Source organism: Balaenoptera borealis (genome assembly GCF_965194805.1).
Source record: "Balaenoptera borealis genome assembly, chromosome: 2".
Taxonomy (NCBI): Eukaryota; Metazoa; Chordata; class Mammalia; order Artiodactyla; family Balaenopteridae; genus Balaenoptera; species Balaenoptera borealis.
This window is the reverse complement of record NC_138867.1, coordinates 112,205,296-112,226,050: the sequence shown is the minus strand read 5'-3', so window position 1 is coordinate 112,226,050 and position 20,755 is coordinate 112,205,296. Positions and strand designations below refer to the sequence as shown.

Sequence of the window (20,755 nt, the reverse complement as noted above, 5' to 3'; positions counted from 1 at the left end):
CATCCTTAGGTGATAAGGAGTTTTCAAAAACATGACCGCCATGCCTTTATCACAGCCACCAAAATTAACAGTAACTCCTTTATGTCATCTAAGACATAGTCTCCCATCAGATTTCCCTATTGTCTCAAATATGCCTTTTTTTTTTTTTTTTTTTTTTTAACAGTTGGGTTTGTTTCAAACGGGATCCAAACATTCATTAATCAGCCTCAAGTATCTCCCTCTCCTCCTCTTTTTTTTTGGGGGGTGGGGGGGCAGGCATGCCATTGATGTCAAGGAGAAACTGCAGCATAGAATGTGTCATAGTCTAGATTTGGCTCATTACTTCTTCATTGTACATTTAGCTTGCTCTTCTGTCCCCCTCATTTCATTCATGCTGATAGTTATATCTTGAGACTTGATTAGATTCAAGTTCATTATTTTAGATAAGAACTTTTCATAGGTGTTACTCTGTATTTCCTATTACATCATATTACGAGGCATGTTAATGGTTATCCCTTTTTTAGTGTCAGTAAGATTTGACCATTGACTCATTCAGATGGTGTCGGCCTGACTCAGTTTGATGTAAGATTCCCTATTAAACTTTAACTTAGGCTTTTAGCATCCATTGATGGTCATCACCTACATGTGCTATTCCATTAGGAAACAGAAAATTCATCAGGAATTTATTAACTGGAATTCTATAAAGAAGATTCTTTTCTCCTCAACTGTTTGATTACTTCTTATCTTGTTTAAGTATACTGAGGTCTTTGTCATCACTGCACATGTAAAAACTCTCCTTACTGAGTCCTACATCCGTCTTCTTCCAAAATTGCTTTGGGTTCAAATGTCAGGATATTATCATTCCTTCCTCCTCTCTGTACCCTGCCTTACATGCACATCAGTCTGTATTTGTTCACATAGGAAGAATCCTTTCATTTCTGTCTCTTACATTTTTAAACTACTGTCTAAAACATGAGATTTAATGTATCAAAGTTGCATGACATGTGATTATAGCAGAAAGGTTGTCTAACCTCACAGTGGCTCTTATGGGGAAACATGCAGATAACATCCTCCTTTTTTGTACCACTTGCTTCTTATACAAAAACAGTACACAGAGAATGTTTTGAGTAATAGTACATTGTAGAATTAGGTCTCCATTTTAATAGTGTTTGCTGCATACTAGCAATTTCCATCAGTGACATTTTGTTTATATGTATAACTCTTAATTCCTGACCATATGGTCTTTTAAAAATGTTTCGTGACTTAGGGAAAAAATATAACTTGAGAGACTATGGGATGATTTGTTTTAAAACACGAAGAGTTATTTTAGTGCAGGAGGGAGTGCTTTTTACTTTATATGAATAGTATTTTACAGTCTAGACTAAAAACTTTATAAAGCACTGATTCAAAAGAGTGTGCATCATTTAATAAGTGTTTTTGGTTTTCTAGAATTCTTTGCTGAACTGGATAAAGTAATGGGTCCTCTCATCTTTAACGCAAGCATCATGACAGACCTAGTTCGTTATACCCGGCAGGGACTGCACTGGCTTCGCCAGGATGCCAAGTTGATATCCTGAACTGAACACATTCTTGTTGCCTCTGATTTTCTCCACAACACTGTGTCACATCACGAAGGAAAACTGCCATAACATACCACCTAGTCGACACTAAGAATGAGGAATGGTTTTCTCCTCCCTAGTTCATGTGTTGTTTTTTATAACCCAAAGCCATCATGTAGTTTGACCCCTTCAATATTCCCAATATGAAAAATTATTTAAATTCTTTTAAATCTGCAGCACGTTGATAAGCTGGTTTCAATGATCTGTAATAAGATTGAAATTTCAGTTGCAATTCATAACTAATCAGTTGAAATTCTATTTATTTTAATTTTTTTAAGTGCCCAGATTGGGGCTAGTTTAAAACTTAGTTATTTCTGCCTATAAATTTACTCTGTTGAATATTTTGTGTAAATTTAATGTAGGCATTTTTATTTATATACTTTGGGAGCTTTGTTACCTAAAAATAATGTCTTTTTGTGGTAACTCTTCTAAGAGTAAGAGTTGGTTCATCTAGAATGTGGACATGTTCTTCCTACACCTACTACCTGATATTACTTCAGATCTTAAGTACAATTTTATTATTGCAGAATTTATAGTTAGTATTAAGGATATTCTTCTACACATGAAAAATCACTTAACTATGAGAAGATGGCGTTCTACATGGATGTAAAATGAAATGTGTCTGATTTGGTATGCATTATTTCAAGAACTGTGAACATGTGTTAATAACACTATAGCAATCACAAGGTGACTATAACTTGCATTTAATGCATTACAAAAGAGGGCAGGCAAACTTTCTAGGAGAAGCATATCATGTGAAGGGTTTCATAAAAGGACAATCTTGAACCTTATGGATTTTATTAAAACCATGTTTTTTGTTTTTTGGGGTTTTTTGTTACTAATAATTTGACACTTAACTGAAACAGAATAAGTTACTGTTGAACAAAGGATGATCTAACTCCTGAGCGTTGCTGCCTATATCTCTTGCATTGATGATGTTTGTAGGGTAAAATCTCTCTTCAGAATTCTAACTTAAAACTTTTTTCCCACACTAGATTGTGGTGCTCTGATAGGAGCATTCAGTGACTGATGTAGGAATGGGCTGGAGCTTTGGTGTGTGTGCTCTTGCTATACAACTTAGAGTTCTAATGCCTGATGTAGAGATGATCAATTCTCCTTTTAAACCTGTCTTTTGTTTACTACCTTTGTATTATGAAGGCCCTCATCAATGATGTATGTTTCTGATGGGATCAGAAAATTCACACTAGAAAAGTACCTAACTTGGTTCAGTATGAGTTCTCTTGGGAAGGGGAGGGAAGCAGGGGTAGAGCTTGAGAAGCCAGCTCTGTAAGAGTTGTATATCAAAGTACCTTTCCCTATAAGGTGCATATAGGAGTCAAAAGTGAGAAATATACCTTCTATCTTTTGTTTTTAGTGCCCCTATCATGTCTGGTGTGCCTTAAATCTTACCTTTAAATGAAGAGTCTATGGATTGTTTACAGATGAAGTTTTACACTAGTTGCAGCTCACCCATATGGTTGGTATTCTGTAGTAATAATGTTAAATTCTCTTTCCTTTTCAATCGTCCTTTAGGGTCACATAAAGATTAATTCTTTCAGAAAAGCTAATGCTTTGGTACATGACTTAGTCTAACCTATTGGGTAATGCTGCTTCAAAAAATAGTTTGTCCTTCTCCCAGTTCCAAAAATGAATCCATCCAATCAGAAAAAAGGATTGCCCTGCTATTTATAGATGATTGCTAAGGCTTGAAATGGGAAAGAAGGGATAGAAAATCTCCAAGCCCAGTGGTATAATGACTCCTCTGTGTCTGAGTCTACACTTATTTATGAAGCTAGTGAACTTTCATTGTCCTGTGGCCTCATATAGAGCTTCTTAATGGTTTTGTACCTCAAGTTGTTTTTGCATATCACTGAAGATTCAGATCTCCAAATTATGCTGAATTTAACAATTTTCCCTTGGAGAAATTGCCTCTGATACCTTGCTAACTTAATCTTAGTGTGTTTTAGGAACAGTTTTCCTTAAGAGGACAGCTTCTCAGTGATCGTTATTCAGTAAGAAACTTGCCACAGTTAATCAAGTAGATGTTTGTCCTGTTCTTCTCTGATTTCTCTGACTCTGATTCCGTAATTTTCCGTGATTTCTTAGAAATGGATAAAGGATCCTCTGAGCTTTTAGACTTCCAGCAACAGCAGCCAGTGGGGCACTTCTGAGTTCCAGTGTGTTCTAGTCTCTTGTGGGTCCTGAGAGGTAGCAAGAGCACTTCCCAGATCACAGTGATAATTTGTTAAAGCAGAATTTCCTGCATGTTTTTTGGTGCTGTGCTAAAGTACTCTCTCTCTAAAACTGTGTTAATTCTTGGAAAATGAATTTTTACAAGCTTTTCATTGTTGAGGGTTTTTCCCACCAGGTGGTAATGGGCAGTGGATCAAAATCCTTTTCTAAATAATTGAATTTTCAGTGTAATAGTCTCTGGAAACACCACTCCCTCTCCTCTGTGTCCATCTCCTCAGAAGTTCTGTCTGTCTTCATCTGTTCCAGCACATACTTTGCACTCCTTCACAGGCGACCATTCCTTCTTCCTCAGTAGGTGTCTTCAGTGTTCTCTAACTATTTACAACTGATTTTGACAAATAGCTAAAAACTTACTTAGTCTGAGACTTGTATTTAATATAGTTAATTATAAAAATAGCAGCTATTTAAAAAATTACTCTGTTGACTGCTCTAAGACCACACTTGTATGCCAGGAGGCAGCAGCCTACCCCACTGGACTCTTTACAGGCAACCAACGAACATATTACGGTGGATGAAGTTGTCACATGGTATAGTCTTGCCCGGCCTAGGCTGGGCTGTGGGGAGCACTCCCCTCCAGGTGATTCAAGCTTCCTCAGTCCAGCCCAGGTCCAGTCTGGCTGGGGAGCATTCAGCCCATTTCTTGCCTCAGTGCCACCTTTTTCTGGGCAAGTAGTTAAGAATTGACTTTATAAGCAACGAGTACTTCAGATAAATTTACAGCTGTAGTTGCTGAAGAGTAGAGAAGGTTGAGCATCACTAGTGTAACTCTCCAGTGTAAAAGCTGTCTAGAGTAACGTGTGCACGTGCCCACACATGCCTGTGCTCTGTGGGGCTCTCACGCTGGTGGATCCACAGGCATCTGGGTTGCACTTTGAACGACACACTTATGGCTTTATTAGGTTCGCTGCTGTTGTTGTTTTTTAATTGTTGTTTGTTTCTTTTCATTAAAGAAAGGTTTAATCAGCTAGATCAGACAGCACCATTTTTATATTTAATGACAGTAACCTCGAGAAATTACCTTATTGAATAAGCTTGCATTGTGAAGCAAGAGCCTGCAAAACACACCTGTTCTAAGTGAAATTTCTGGCTCTGGAGGCCAGCAGCACTCTGCGGAGTTTCAGCACAGCCCGTGATCGCTCCAGCCAGTGATGCCTAGTTGTGCAGGGGAGAGGTACGCTGTGCACTCTTGTAAGTGTGAGGGTATGCGACTTTGGATTTTAAAATTATGTACACATACACACTTTATATATATGTATGTATGTATGTATGAAAACATGAAGTTAGTTTGTCAAAAATGTGTGTGTTTAGTATTTTAGCTTAGTGCAACTATTTCCACATTATTTATTAAATTGATCTAAGACACTTTCTTGTTGACACCTTGAATATTAATGTTCAAGGGTGCAATGTATATTCCTTTTAGATTGTTAAAGCTTAATTACTATGATTTGTAGTAAATTAACTTTTAAAATATATTTGAGCCCTTCCGTAGTATAGTAGGGCTCTTACAGGGTGGGAAGGATTTTAATTTTTCCAGTTGCTAATTGAACAAAAGGGCCTCATAATGTATTTTGAATTATAGAAGTTTGCCTCTGGGTCCCACGAACATCTACTGGGAATGATGTTTTAGGCAGATTGTGATGATTTTTTATTTTTCCTAAATAAATTGGGAAGCAAAACATTTCAAATCCATATAGATTCCTATAACTCATATTCCCTAATTATGTGGAACACAGATTTCATTTCAATTTCATGTATCTATGTGTTGGAGAGGCAGGCTTTTTTCCAATAATATAAATAATATTGCACATCTAAGGTTGCTCTTCAGTAAAACAAATAGAAAAGTATTGAATGACTTAGAATATGTAGTGACAAGAGGCCAAATTGTTCATGTTTGTGAGCATATCTTTCACATATTTACTAATAGAGAAATTCATTTTAGACCCCTAGACCCTGTAACTAAGCCGGCAAGTGATAGGAAGTAAGTTATTAACAGTTGGTAAAGCAGATACAGATTCTATTTACTCGAACCATATGGTTAATTAAAAAGAACTTACAGTCTCCACAAAAGCGAATAGAAAGAATATCTCAGTCTCTTCTGTTTGATAGAATTTGGTCACAGAATAAGGCATTAGAGTTAAGTCTAAACCAAGTCTTATAATCTTTAAGCAACCTAAAATAGCAACCTAAGTAATTGTCATATAATGAAGTTGACTTTCAGGAATGTCAGCTTGGACCTCTCCTTGCCACCATTGCTCAGCTAAGCATAAATTCCCATTTTTAAAAAGAAACAGCTAAAAAGCTCTCTAAATGAGCATGGGGAAAAAAGCTCTCACCCAGAAATTCTAGTAATATTCAGTTTTGACCTCTTACTGCTTCCACATAGGGTTTCTTTTCAGCTTTTATCCATTGGAATTTTCTACCTGCTGTGTTCCTCTCTGGAAAATATCTATTTGGAAATGCTGCCTTTCAAATCAATGCCATGATTATCCATACTGTTGAGTTTGTTGTTGCTGTTCAAGAAGTGTCCCCATTTTACAACTTTATGCACACACCTGGCAAATAATTGACATGAGCATTCAGCAGTACTGGGGTCGGGGCGGGTCGGGGCGGGGTGGGGCAGGACGGGGCTCACCAACAGAGCTGGCCCAGGTGGTAGTGCCTAAAAAGGCATCACCCTTGAAGACCAGATGTAGGGTTGGTAAGCACAGTTATGAAAATTTCTATCTAGCCTCCGTTTTGAATGGTTTTAGGAAATTTTGTATATGGAGGATGGAAATACTTATATATTTATTGACAATTCTTTTATTTGAAATTAAAATTATTTGGTGAATAATGGTTTGATATTTGGGGAGGGTTTTGGAGGGGAGGTAATGCCGCTGATAAAAGCCTTGTTGATTCTGCAGAAAGGTACTGTTAGTGTCTGATAGAATGCCTTTGTTTTGTACATGATCCAAATCTTTGTTTTACATTTCTTTTATCCAAAATAATTTAGGCATCTGACATTTTCAACCAAAATTTCAATTATATACTGTGATTTTTATTTGTTGTAATAAAATTTCAGAGGTACTTTGGGGCTCAAAAGCTAGGATTTCTAAGTCAGTATGTGCATTTCACATAACAAAGCTGTTAATGGTGAGCAAAGTATTATATACTAACTAGATTTTTCCACATCTGTATAGTATATTATATGTATTTTGTGGTATTGAGATTATAGAAAGTTTAGAGTGTCAAACATGCGTTTAATGTGTATTTTTAAACAAATTTATGGCAATTAAAATATTTGGAGACAAGGGTATCACATTTCAATTTGTAAAGATCTTTTTAACTCTACTGTGTCATTAAGATGCTTTGTATAATGCCAAACCATAGCTGGAGAAACGAAGTTTAATAAATATCAAATAGATTTTCTGTATTAAAGTTTATAAACACTGCTCTCTACACTTCTTCAACTCCTACTTTGCCCTTTTCGTGTAATTTCTGTTTTGTATTTTAGGGTCCAGTGCTACTCTTCTTTAAAAGTCTGGTCCCATCAGTCCAGGTCTTAATTTCTGATTATAGAAATTCTGAACTGGCTGGCCATGGTTCCTTCTGCATAGATCAGAATTCACCCTGCTCCAGCAGAAATCTCATACACATCCTTTTTGTCATTCTTGGTGGCTTGGGCTTTTATCGTTTCATTTTCTTCCAGTTCTCTGTTCATAGACAAACTAGGGCACATCGTCAGGTACTGAGTGCCAATATCGCCTATCTTTTGACACCTCACTGAAATGTTCTTTACATGGAGTGAAGGGTTAGGATCCAGGGCCATAGTTTATGAACTTGCCGAGGTTAATCACTAGCTACTAGTAAACTTTTGCCTTTAGCCTGCCATTGTGTTATTTCTTCAAGAAATGTTAACTCTCACTGCGCTTTCCGGATTGAGAAGTTAACACATTATTAGGCAATGCTGGGTTTTCTATAGTATACGAAATAAATCCTTCTTCCCCTCAAAAGCATGAATTCCAGGCTGCCAGAATCTCAGTTTGAGACATTTAATAGTATACATAGAAAAATAAACTCTTAAGTTGACAAGTTTAGTTATGCTTATCTGCATATCAACATTCCAAGAAGAAACGGAGACCAATTTAAAGCATACACCTGTCTTTAAACATTTAAAAACACAACATTGCTTCACTTAAGTGCCTCCAACCAAATGCAGTTAATCAATATTCCATAGAACGGAGCATTGTTGTAGGTAAGTGCTGTCCTCTTTTCCCCTGGTGTATACATCATTCCTGGGCCACACTTAGGGAACAGCGTCTTTTTCTAAGGGAAAAGAAAAGGTGATTTTTAAGACAGAGGTCTAGCAGTGCCCAGAGCCACCTCTACTGCATTTCCTTCCTCTGCTTGATATCCAGTCTCAGGGTAGAGCAAAGAAAGGAAAGGCACCACTCTTTTCATGGTACCTGTGTGGAGCCGTTCTTGGCTCTTAACTCTTGAGGGATTCTCCCCCATGGAGCTCGCACCTCAACCCAGGCACTCTTCCACCCCAATTTTATTTTCAGGTCTGTGTATGTGCTAATCTCTCCTTTGCGCAGCTTCCCAGGCCTCTTGGGCCCAGGTTTGTGGAGTACCTGCATAGCCTTGTGATACATTCAGAATCATCCCGACAGGAGGCTCCAATGGGCCTGAGGGAAACCCCTCTCCAAAATGGGGTCATTCTCCTCAGCCTTCTCTTTGCTGAACTCAGTTCTGGTATTGGGGAGTCATGTACCTGTAGGACAAAGACAGATTCACCTCAGGTACGGAAGAGTTGAAACCTTGCTGTACAACTTGGAATAATGATCACCTCCCCCAGATGCTGTAGACTCAGAGCAGAGGGCCCATTCCTCAGGACTGAGGCTGGCGCTCAAGGTCTGCTTACAGTTCTTCCACCACCACTACCATCCCCAGCTACCCGCGTATGTATCCTTCTCTTCTTACCTGGCCTAACAGAAACAGGCAGACCAGGAGTACTGCAAAGAGTTTGAGGTGCCACATCTCAGTAGATGGGATATTGGATCCTGAAGGCTGGGGACAGTTCCCACTTCCTTTTATAGATAGATCTGCCTCTTCTATGGTTGCCAAGTGAGATGGGGGCAAAGTTTATATTTGCAGTCAGGGTCAATTTAATAAGTTAATGTCTACCAGAGAGGAATGTGCTCAAGGCCTGCCTTTCAGGCACGTAGTATTTACTGATCCCTCATCTGGACTTTGAGTGATCGTGTTGCTGGCATGGACCTTTTCACCCATTTTGCCAAAAGTCAGCACTACCTCCTCCCCTTTGAATAGCCACGTGAAGCCATTGAGGGAGACCAGGCACCTGGCCACGTTTTGATTCCAAAATAGCTCAGTGAGATCACTCTAGTCAAAACAGAATTCTAATAATGAGGTCTTCAGAAATAGTGTTGACCCCTTTCAGCCTTGTCTAGGAAAGAAGCACTGATCTATTTTGTTACAGGCACTTGGATAAGGCCCTTATCTCCCTTCTGTGGGAGGATACTTCAGCAAGCATGGTCTACAAGTGCCCCAGATCCCCATTTGTATAGATGGACTATCACCCTAATTATTTGTTCCACATCATCTCTGTAAAGAATGGAAACCCAGCTGCAGGAAGTTCAAAGTCTGGCCTACCTGCCATCTCCCAGGGGAAGGGCGATCAGGACTGACTGGTGGTGTTTCAGTCATGGGTGAATTGAATAAGTATAGGTTGACTTTGTTTCCTTTTTTAAAATGTGAATGAGGAGATAGCAGGGGCCCCTAAATCAGTGAGAGAGCTTGATGGTGGTGATAAACATTGTCAACCTTGAATTACTAGCTTTCTTGCCAGTAGCTGACTGGGCCTTTTACAGAGCACATCCTTCCAGCAGCCTCAGGGAAGCAGGCACAGGGCTGAGATCTCTCCAAAGCCCAAAACATTGTCACCTTAAGTAGGAACCAACACAAGTTTCTAGACCAAGAAAGAGCATGTACCTAAACCATGAGTAGTTATGGGTACTCATAATGACATAGACATTTTAATAGATTTGTGGGGAAAGGTGTGAATTCTGAGTAAGGAGATACATAGGACTTCAGATTTTCCTATAACCTGGAAGGAAAAGCCAAGAAGACAAATGCAACAAGATTTTTTTTTCTGCCTTGTGTCTCCCTGAACACCTGGCTGATACCTCTTCCCAAAGCCCTTCTCATCTTCACAGGTTGGATATGTGGTGAGGGCCTGCCTGTTCCCCAAGGAAAAGTGGAGGAGATGTGGCACAGCTGAAGGTGGGACAGGACAGTCACGAATCCTCTTGCCAAGGGAGAAGAGGGTGGTATGGTGGGCCTCAGAGCTGGGATTGGGCGGGGTGTGACTCCACAGATGTGTCTGCCTGGTTCCAGTCCTCTCAGGACCAGGCAAGGCCTGGAGGGAGATACCACTGCTTGCACTTAAGGAACATGGAGAAGCAGAACTATGCCAAACTCACCTAAGCAATCCTGCAATTTTGAGACTAGTTAGCTGTTCCTTGCCTTTACTCCTGAGCTTTGATACAGAATGACCCCAAGTAGGGGCTTAACTAGAACTTTTGTGGGGTGGGGAAGAGGCTGTGTGGTGACCTAGTGAACACTGGGTAAGAACACAAATCTGATTACGTAAGTGAAAGACTGAACAGCATGATATCCTAGAGCCAGTTGGGTCTGTGGACTGAGTGCCAGCCTCCAGTTAATGAGCCTAGACTGATGTGCCAAATGGGATTTGGAAAGTGCTGATTCCAAAGATGGATACTTTCTCCTGATCCTCCATTTCTGCCTTCCTGTATTTCAAGGAAAATCAAAGTAGCCTTTTGTATTAACTTATAAAGCCAATACCACAGCCAAGGATAAGGGCCTGAGGCTCTGGGCCCTCTCTGTGCATGGGGAGAAGAAGGACTATTCATCGTCATGGGTGTGACAACACTGCAGAAGCCTTTGTAGCTCAAGCCTCTCTCTCTCTTTTTTTTTTTTTTTTGACCTCACCGCAAGGTTTGCAGGATCTTAGTTCCTCCACCAGGGATGGAACTCGCGCCCCCTGCGGTGGAAGCGCAGAGTCTCAACGACTGGACCATCCGGGAAGTCCCTTAAGCCTCTATCTTGTATGCCATCCCTCCTCCCAAAAGAAAAGATCCATTAGTTACTGCCTGTGGAAGGAATCACTGTGAGGGAGAGTATTTCATGTGTCTACAAACTCTGTAGTTGTTTTGTTTAAATATGGAGCAAAATCAAACTTTTAAAAGCAAAGCAGCATCCAAACAGCATTAAACTGAAGTGACAGAAGTTGCCCACAGCCATCCCACATCCCTTGAGTAGCTGTGAAGGCCTATTCCTAACATTAAAAAATAAAAATTGTAAAAGTCCAGGGGCTCTCTACAATCAAGTATTTTGCTGAATGAGTCAACCCAAAGTACATGTTCCTTCCTCCAGCAGAAAGGTCTAGGCGGCCATAAGGAGAAATGCTTGGCTGGGAGGCAGGAGCCGGGGGCCCAGGTAGGGTAGCTGACCAGATGCCAGCCCTGCCCCTCTTTGGGCTTTAGTTTCTTGTTCTGTCAATGAGATGGGAGCATATCTCTGAGGCCCCTCAGGCACTGACATTTGGGGGTTCAAATAATTTAGAAGAAGAAAGTGAGACTGAAGCATGTTTGATAGCTTACAGCTTGGAAACTCTGAATACAACTCTGAGGGATTTTCTGTTTCTGAGGTGAGTGCCTAGGGTGAAATGGGAGACAGAGTGTGTAGCTACATGAGCAGCTATTTGAAACAGGTAGAGGGGAGATCATGAAGGGCTTGACAGTAATTGGAAACTTTTTTGCCGTCCCTGAGCAGGAGATGCCTAATGAAAAATGAAAGTCTCTGAAATGGAAAGACTTTTCCAGGTAAAACTTCAACGAAGGGTCAAAGTGTATTTGCTCAATCGCTGGCTAGAACTGGCACGGACTTCTGGGCCTGCATCTCTGGGACTGTATTGGCCGACGGAAGAATCCCCTTTGCTGCATTCTGCAGACCAGAGATAAAAGTCCTTGTGGGAGCAGGTGCACTGCTGGGGAAAAGAAGGGCCAAATGAACACGTGATTGTGCCCCAGCAGCAGGTGAAGGAGCCACACCCTGGCTGGAGGCTCCAGGTGGGTGGGTTATAGGCATAGAGGCCCACAACAGTGATCCCTCTTAAGAGACTTCACCCATTTTCCTTTTCTTTATGGATTTCTACAGATAAACCATAAAATGATCCCAGATCCCATATCATGTACAGGAGCACTGAGCTATAACTCACATTCCACACCATCCACCAGCCCCACGCCACCCCCCCACAGGACCCTGCTACACAGAGCTCTGGGTCTCCAAGCGTAGAGAGGGGAGCCCCTTGGTGAGGGACAGGCTTAAAGCAGCCTTTAACAATTTTATCCAAAAGCAGAAGCTTAGCACGTGCAAGGGCTTATACGACAGTCTTCTCAGTAGAGCACTCCTGGGATAAAAGGTTTCAGACCAAGAGGCTCAGTGCCTGGTCTGGGCTAAGAAAGGGTCAGTTTGATTTCGGGCTGGTATCTCCAAAGGACTCAAAAGAACCAGAATAAAAGTCTAAGGGTAAAATGAAGCCAAGATATGGGACAAGGAAGGGTGGCCATAGTCCCTAGGAAGCTTGGGGCTAAAAGTGGAGGGAAAAAAAAACAGATATCAATGGCCTGTCAAGGCAGTGATCGATCCTCCCCTGGCAGGTGAACCTGTTCAAACTATGGAAGGTTAAGGATGCATTTACACCTTCTTCAGGTCCACAGCTTTCACCAGATTCTCAAAGGAATCTATAACCCGTATACGTTGCAGATCAGGCAGCAAGCTCTGGGAATAAACTTGGACAAAAAGCCAAACAGGAAAATTAGACTATGTTTGGTGAGACAAGAGTTTTCATCACACCGCTGTCCTTTGTTAAGCCTGTACCACCCTGCCAGACTCTTACATGCCACTCATTTCACTGTTACCTCAGGCCTATGGCTTTGTCTTAATACATCTATTTTACGGATGCGAAGCTCACAGCTAAGGAATGAGGGTTTCTTGCCTTTATCACACATTGAGGAAGCAAGAGTTAAAGGATATGGGCCCAAGTTTGTCAGTCTCAGCTGTACCTCCTTCTCCTGCCTCACAATCAGTGCCATCTTACTGATTTTTGTTTTGCTTTAAGGTAGTTTTGGTTCCTGAAAGGCAGGAACAATCATTAGAATAAGAAGGAAAGACACATCCTGGGCCAGATGCTGAGCTGCCCTGTGAAAGTTGCTGCTCTGGACCAGCAGGAAATCTCCTTAGAAGAGAGGAAGTTTCTAGAAATGGAGCAGGGGAACCAGGAGCATAAAACTGCCAACACCTACCTGCACCATCTCCTGGCGAAGGGAAAAGGGTCTTTTCCACTAGAAAGATAATTCAGAGGCTCTAAGACAGGGGTAAACATTTTCTATAAAGGGTCAGAGAGTAAATATTTTAGGCTTTATGGGCCACACACGGCTAAAAAGCACTGTTAGCAACCTGGTACAAACACAGCCAGCTTGCTGACCCCAGCTCTAGAGGCAAAGGGGTCACCTCACTCTTTCCTTTCATAGCTGACTTCCTATCATGTGGTACAGCACAGCTTTAAGAGCACAAACTTTAGTGCTCTACCACTCACTAGCTGTGTAATTTGAGGCAAATTACTTGACCTCTCTGTGCCTGTGTCCTCATCTGCAAAATGAGTGTAATAGTGATACTTCAAAGGTAGTTTTGAAGGAAAAAACCCCGAAAAACCAAAGGTAGTTGTGAGGTTTAAAAGAACTTATTTGTGTAAAGGGCTAAGAAGAGTACCTGACACACTGTAATTACTAGATTTTATTGTCAGTATGGAAGCAGTGGAAGCATGGAAGCAGGGAGCCAACATTACCCACAGTCGACGCCATCCACAACTGTTCAACTACAGGAGTAGCTGCAGCTACATTCTTGTAGGTTATAGAACAAGGAGCGAGCTACAATCCTTCACCAAACTCAAACTAGCCAAAACGGTTCAGGACTCATGCTGGGAAGGGGAATTCATGAACTTGAAAAGTAGCAGTCACATCCAAGGACTCTGCTCACACAAAACGCAAAATCACAACAGTGCAGCCTATAATAAGTTTATTGTGTCTTCAAGACACTAAATGTAGACTCCTCTCCCAGAGAAGGGTCTTTCAGAGACAAGAAACTATTATCCAGATGAGTTGCTCATTTGTCATTTTCATACGCAGCTGGATTCTTCCTCTTGGATTTCTCAAACTCCTGTGTTCCCCATGTGTAGACAAGATAAAACACTACGAATGCTATAAAAATAATAAATGAAAATAAGCAGTGAGCACTTACAAGACACATGGATCTCAGTCCTCTTTTCTGACTCAACATATTCTGCCTTCCTGTCTCTAGATTTTAAGAAACCACTCTTAAACGAGACGATCAAGAAAGGTTACATTACAAACCCATTTTTACAGGTGTGTAAAAGAAAGGGGTTTACCCAGGAAAATTTGTGACCAACTCTTCCCTATTGCTCCCCTGTTGCACATTTTAAAGTATTTTAATGAGATAACTGAGATCAAATTCACATAACATAAGCTTCATCATTTAACCATTTTGAAACGTACACTTCTGTGGGTTTTAGCAAAGTCACAATGTTGTGCAACTATCATCGCTATCTGCTGCACCTTTAACAGAAAACAGTTCATCGCTAAGAAGTGGGTAAAGATGACCTCAGAGGGAGACGCTGGAGTCACACAACTGACCTTGGGCCAGTCATTTAAGCTGTGACTCACCTCCCTCATCTATAAGATGGGGAGGATATGACCAGTTCAACGGCATTCAGGACTATTCAATGAGAAAACGTGTGTATGGCGAGCTGTGGAGTGCTCAGTGAGGGACCCGCAGTGCCCACTGTGGATGGGAGTCCAGCCCCCCGCCCGGCCAGAGCACTCACGCGGCGCGACGCGAAGGATGCGCGCCCGAGTGCGGCGCAGCATGTTGGGGATGCCCTTGCTGAAGTAGTGCGGGAAGGCGCGCTGCTCGAAGGGTGACAAGCTGTAGGTGATCACATGCCGCATCCGCATCAGATGCCCAAACTCGCGGCCCATGGTCGCGGCGGCGCCTGCAGGACGGAGGGTGGAAAGGCGCTGGGCTCAGGCCTCGTACATGCCGCCCCCAACCCGAGGCTCTCCCCGGCGCTCCTCACTCCTTCCAGCCTAGACGGCGCCCCCACCCCCCCGGGGCCACCGAGACCGCACTACCGGACCCCACTCCCGCACCGAGGTCACCTCGCCCTCCGCAGCGCAGAATCCACCGGCCTCCGTCTGCCACTTCCGGTAGGATCGGACGCCGCGCTAGGAGGCAGTGAGGTCACTTCCGGGAGGATCAGTTCCCGGCTGTCTCCGGGGGAAGGCGCCATCCTCCCCTGGGCCGGGGAGGAGCGCCCCGGTCGAGTGACGTAAGGTGGGCGGTGCTTGCTTGGGGGTCGGGCCAAGCGCGACTGAGTGGGCGTTGGGGCACAGCGGCTTCCCCGCGAGCCTCTCAGGCTTCTCCTCGGTTCCCGCCTTTCCCGGGAGCCGCACGGACTAAGAGTTGAAGAGCCAGGGGCCCGCCGACCTCGAGGGCCGTGCTGGCCGCGCGCTTAGGGTCGGGTGTTCTCCCGCGGTGGAGAGCGCCCCCGAGGCCGGCGCCCGGCAGCCGACGCGAGGTTTTGTAGGGTCTTGTCCAGTAGCTGGAACAGGAATCGGTTATGTTCAAGCCCTCAGCGACCCCAGACCCCGAATCAGGGACACGGATCTGGGACTTCTCTTGGCACCCACCGGATTAGAATCCACTGGCAGGGTGTAGACTTTCCCAAGAGAGAATAAAAATGTTTCCTCAAATTTAGCCACAGGAGTCCTCAAGTAATAGTCCAGCAACTGATGAACAGCTGTTAGTGGTGGTAGGAGGGAAGAAAGAGGCGACCTCCACAGCAGCCGGCTTCCCTCGGACGGGGTTCTGCCTGGGGCGGGATGTCACGTTGCCCACAGTTCACTCCACTTCCCAGGAGGGAGGCGATTCCATTTTCGGAAAAGTGCTGTCTGCTTAAGGATGCCGCTGTCCTGTACAGCTGACTGACTTTTCCACTTAATGCAGCATGTCTGTAAATGTTTTGTTCATGGAATTGCTGGCCATGTGTAATCTAGGACTAAGTTCTCGTTCAACAGTTTGGCTGTGTTTTATAACCCTGCTTACCAGCCACGGACCAGGGAGGCTTGGCCGACAATGAACTTAAAATTTACAAATAGGGACTTCCCTGGTGGCGCAGTGGCTAAGAATCCACCTGCCAATGCAGGGGACACGGGTTCGAGCCCTGGTCCGGGAAGATCCCACATGCCGCGGAGCAACTAAGCCCGTGCGCCACAACTACTGAGCCTGCGCTCTAGAGCCCGCGAGCCACAACTACTGACCCCACGTGCCACAACTACTGAAGCCAGCACGCCTAGAGCCCGTGCTCTGTAACAAGAGAAGCCAGTGCACCACAAGGAAAAGCAGCCCCCGCTCGCAGCAACTAGAGAAAGCTCGCGTGCAGCAATGAAGACCCAATGCAGCCAAAAATAAACAATAAATAAATAAATTTATTTTAAAAATATTTACAAATATACCTCGGTTTAATCAGCCTGGGTACTGCATAGACTGGTCTGTATCTTATACCATGAGTATATTCAGCTCTTCATTGTGCACCCGTCTCATTTTTTCTAACACATCATCTCTAACCTGATTTTAGCTCAGAGGCAAGAACATAAATACTTATAACAGTTAAGAACAAAAATATCCTAGCAAATTCTACCACCATTTGAGTGATTAATAAAAAATAAAACTTTCGTTTATTTTCTAGCACCTGAAAACATCTCTAAACCTTTCAACTAAAGTATGTACAGATGAATGTGCAGACCAAAGTAAAGGCATCAAGATAATTATATTTAAAAATGAGTCAGGATTAAAGGCGATGTCCCTCTTTTTAAAAGCATATTGCAGTATTCCAAGTACATATCCTTACTAAGCTACCTGAGAGAACTAGGCAACTTAATAGTTCTCTGCTCTCTGGAATTTCAATGCCAATTGTGACTTTCTCTCACCCTCCAAATCAACATGCAGTAAATAAATATTCTAAGCACCTGGAAGTGGGAGATGTGATGAGGATGGAGAGGGGGAGTAAACCGAATACCATAAGTTGCATACCAATAGATCTGCGTATCATCATGAATAATTAGTTAGCCTTTCCATGTCCCTTGGAAGTTTCAGCAAGCACCTAAGGAACACTTTAAGAATACTAATCTCTCTCAAAAAATGGGTGGTTTTGTTTTAAGATCATTCCTCAATTCCTCTTAGCCTTTCAGCTACATAGCTAGTCCATTAACTTAAGAGATTTTAAATAAATGCCAGGGAAAAGGAAAAGGAAAGCCACATAACCAAGTAAATCTGTATCTAATTAGGAGAAATTGGATAAATAGGGTGTTATCAGCTGTTTGACATACAGCTGATAAAAATTACCTTCAGCTAGGCATCCTTGATGTCTGATTACGGAAGTGAACCGAGCCCACGCACACACCTAAAATTTATTTAAGAGACCAACAGAGGCTCTTCCTGGCTTTTAGGAAGAAGACTGGTATGGGGAAACGTGTTTCTTGATAATTCTTCCAAGCCATGGCACTTCCCAGCAAATTCTTCCTTTGTTTTTGCTGCTTTGCCTGGCTCTGTTTTCCTATTAGCCTTGGTTCTCAGGCTTCTAGGGGAGAAGCTCAGATTGCAGCTAGTGCTCCACTGGAATTTGAGGCTGAGCCTCGGTCCTTTCTGCAGCCTCTAGATGGGAGACACAGACCTGGCCTCCTTTCCCCTCTCTTTAAGGTTCTGTACGATGGGCAAACGGAGGCCCCCAGGCTGCAGCCAGATGACAGAGCTTTGCACTACATGAAGAGGCTCTATAAGGCATGTGCTACCAAGGAGGGGATCCCGAAATCCAACAGAAGTCACCTCTACAACACTGTTCGGCTCTTCGCCCCCTGTGCCCAGCACAAGCAGGCTTCTGGGGACCAGGTGACAGGTGTGTAGGAGCAGACTGGTTAATGGGTGGAGGGAAGAAGATAGACCTTCTGCATTTCAGTTACAGAAAGGATCTGGCCCTTGCTCCTTGACTTACATTTTACTTTGCATGATACTCAATATCAAATTCCAAACAAATCTGGTACTTGATCTTATTGTTTCTTCCTAATGCCCTCATGGGTTAAGCTGGGCTGGTATGCTAGAAGAGACTTAATGGCCCTAAAGGCTGGGAAAGTGCTGCTGGAAGTTAGCGTCTTGTCCAAGGTCACAAAATCAAGACTGGAAAAGAGGTATTTTGACTTCCAGTTGCATATTCTTCTCATGCTACCAATTCTGGCCTGGATATGTGCCTAAAGAATCTCTTTCAGCTGTTGGTGTGTTTTATTAAACAGGATATTTCCCCATGTTTGTTGCTTTCTGTGAGAGGAAAGCTTAAGTACCTATGTGGAACAGTAGATCCTTATAAGAACAAAGCATTAGTCAACAATCTTGTGTGTGTGAGAGAAGGAAGCAGCACTATTAACAGAATCTATATTCACTAGCTCATAACTTACAGAAAACCCTTCTAACTCAGCACGTCCTTTGTGGCTATTTAAAACCTTTCCTCCTTCCTTGATGTCCTGTTTTGTTATAGTGGGTTTAGAGCCTCCATTTGCTGTCGGTCTCAAGTGTTCCAAATTAACTTAGACAATTATGTTTTCTTTATTGAGTCTGTCCATAAGGACTTGAATGTTTTCTTAACAAGCCTGGCAAGTGTCTTTATTATATTTTTCCCCTTAGAGACTCTTCAAGAGAAAAATACTGCTCTCCTTCTTAGCTTCCTCTATGTTTGAAGCAAGTTATTAAGATTCTGAAACTTCAGAATGTAATGATTCCCCGTTTTAATTCACCACCAGAGCTGTTCTGAATTGCTGGTGATTAAGTATCCAGCTGTAAGTGCTGGGACTTAGTTATGGTACTGGTTACCTGCTTTTTTTTTTTTTTATAACCCCCATCCCACCCCAATTTTTGTTTTGAGACTTGAGAAAGTGGGAAAAGGGTGGAAGCACATCCTGAGGTACTAATTCCTTGATCTGACTTTACGTTGCTTTCGATTTGTATTGAGCATTACTGGTGGCTTGTTTTTCTCCTCAGGTACCCTTCCATCATCAGTGGACCTGCTGTTTAACCTGGATCGTGTTACTGCTGTTGAACATTTACTCAAGTCAGTTTTGCTATACACTTTCAACAACTCCGTTTCTTTTCCCTCTCCTGTTAAATGTGTGTGCAACCTGGTGATAAAAGAGCCAGAGTTTTCTAGCAAGACTCTCCCAAGAGTTCCATACTCATTTACCTTTCACTCACAGTTTGAACTTAGAAAGAAATACAGATGGATTGAGATTGATGTGACGGCTCTCCTTCAGCCTCTAGTGGCCTCCAACAAGAGGAGTATTCACATGTCTGTAAGCGTCACGTGTGTGAAAGACCAGCTGCGGCATCCTTCAGTGCAGGACAGTCCACTTAACGTGACTCTTCTGGCAGCCCCCTCACTGCTTTTATATCTGAATGACACAAGTGCTCAGGCTTATCACAGGTGGTATTCCCTCCACTATAAAACGAGGACTTCACAGGGTCCTGACCAGAAGAGAGAGCTGTCTGCCTATCCCATGGGAGAAGAGGCTGCTGAGGGTGTGTCCCGTCACCGGAGAGATCAGGAAACTGTCGGCTCTGAATGGAAGAAGCCTCTGGTTCCAGCTTCATTCAATCTGAGTGAATACTTCAAACAGTTTCTTTTTCCCCAAAATGAGTGTGAGCTCCATGACTTTAGACTTAGCTTTAGTCAGCTGAAGTGGGACAACTGGATTGTGGCTCCACGCGAATACAACCCTCGATACTGTAAAGGGGACTGTCCCAGGGCGCTCGGACATCGGTATGGCTCTCCGGTTCACACCATGGTGCAGAACATCATCCACGAGAAGCTCGATTCCTCAGTGCCGAGACCATCCTGTGTACCTGCCAAGTACAGCCCTCTGAGTGTTTTGGCAATTGAGCCTGATGGCTCAATCGCTTACAAAGAATATGAAGATATGATAGCCACCAAGTGCACCTGTCGTTAACATAGGCTCCTCTCAAGTAAAACCGTGAGTCTCCTGGCCAAAGTAAATGCCGTGCGCCTGTCTGTGCCTTTGGGAGAAAGTTTCACGTATCAAGTCTCTAAATGTAATGCAGTGTGTTGTGTGAGGAGGAGCCTGGGTAGATGAGCACATTCTGTGGCATCTATCACGGTAAAGGGATAACAGCTGCCTTTCTCATTGCCAAATGTAAATGAAATGTACTTCTTTTGGAAAGCTTTACATTTTTTTCCCCTGAGTGATTATTTTTTTTCTTTTGCAGGAGTCTTGTTTTTGATGTAAGAAAAAAAGCTTAATTAGCATAAATCTTGGGTGGAACTGCAGCTCTAAATAGGCAATTCAGATTGCTGTAGTCTTATTTAATGGAACAATAAATTGCTGTGAGTGGCATAAATTTTCTGTGTGTGGTTTTAATTAAAGATTTGCTTTTAAATGGTCATTTGAGAGGGAGAGGGAAATGTGTCTAAAAGATAGTCTCTCTCACTCCGAAAAAGGGATAGTAAGTGGAGCTGAGACTAACTTCTCCATATCCTGACGAAGTGAGAGTCATTACACTAGAGAGTATGCAATATAACCCATTTCTGTTGTATTAGTGATTGGTACTAACTCTGCTCCTTAGATGGCTTGTGTAGATTGGTTGACTCATGTCAAACAATAGCATTTGTCCCATTTATTTAAAGG

The 20,755-nt window shown here is 42.7% G+C and overlaps 4 protein-coding genes across 10 annotated transcripts in view; 2 read left to right on the top strand and 2 right to left on the bottom strand.

Moving 5' to 3' along the window:
- Positions 1–7,254, top strand: part of AFF4 (ALF transcription elongation factor 4) — a 98,010-nt gene extending 90,756 nt beyond the window's left edge. For 4 of the 5 annotated variants that reach the window (XM_082378901.1, XM_082378898.1, XM_082378903.1 and 1 more), the window contains one exon: positions 1,429–7,254. In XM_082378901.1, coding sequence (XP_082235027.1) covers positions 1,429–1,455 — 27 coding nt within the window. In that variant the 3' untranslated portion in view covers positions 1,456–7,254. The remainder of the gene's footprint in view (positions 1–1,428) is intronic. The other variant, XM_082378899.1, reaches the window with a different exon arrangement.
- Positions 7,255–7,868: 614 nt separating this feature from the next.
- Positions 7,869–12,178, bottom strand: LEAP2 (liver enriched antimicrobial peptide 2). The gene is made up of 3 exons (XM_082379034.1): positions 8,814–12,178; positions 8,465–8,604; positions 7,869–8,156 (listed from the first exon to the last, which is right to left on the bottom strand). Exons 1-3 carry the CDS (start codon positions 8,868–8,870, stop codon positions 8,120–8,122), a joined length of 234 nt encoding a protein of 77 aa, XP_082235160.1. The 5' UTR covers positions 8,871–12,178; the 3' UTR covers positions 7,869–8,119.
- Positions 12,179–13,709: 1,531 nt separating this feature from the next.
- On the bottom strand, positions 13,710–15,299 carry UQCRQ (ubiquinol-cytochrome c reductase complex III subunit VII). 2 transcript variants are annotated; one of them, XM_082379032.1, is made up of 3 exons: positions 15,170–15,299; positions 14,836–15,003; positions 13,710–14,191 (listed from the first exon to the last, which is right to left on the bottom strand). In XM_082379032.1, exons 2-3 carry the CDS (start codon positions 14,987–14,989, stop codon positions 14,097–14,099), a joined length of 249 nt encoding a protein of 82 aa, XP_082235158.1. In that variant the 5' UTR covers positions 14,990–15,003; positions 15,170–15,299; the 3' UTR covers positions 13,710–14,096. The 2 variants fall into 2 exon arrangements, with proteins under 2 accessions (XP_082235158.1, XP_082235159.1); XM_082379033.1 differs by having other exon boundaries at positions 15,161–15,275.
- On the top strand, positions 15,264–20,546 carry GDF9 (growth differentiation factor 9). Of its 2 annotated transcripts, XM_082378988.1 has the most exons (3): positions 15,264–15,344; positions 17,769–17,964; positions 19,098–20,546. In XM_082378988.1, exons 2-3 carry the CDS (start codon positions 17,832–17,834, stop codon positions 20,057–20,059), a joined length of 1,095 nt encoding a protein of 364 aa, XP_082235114.1. In that variant the 5' UTR covers positions 15,264–15,344; positions 17,769–17,831; the 3' UTR covers positions 20,060–20,546. The 2 variants fall into 2 exon arrangements, with proteins under 2 accessions (XP_082235114.1, XP_082235113.1); XM_082378987.1 differs by lacking the exon at positions 15,264–15,344 and having other exon boundaries at positions 15,445–17,964.
- Positions 20,547–20,755: the final 209 nt, after the last annotated feature.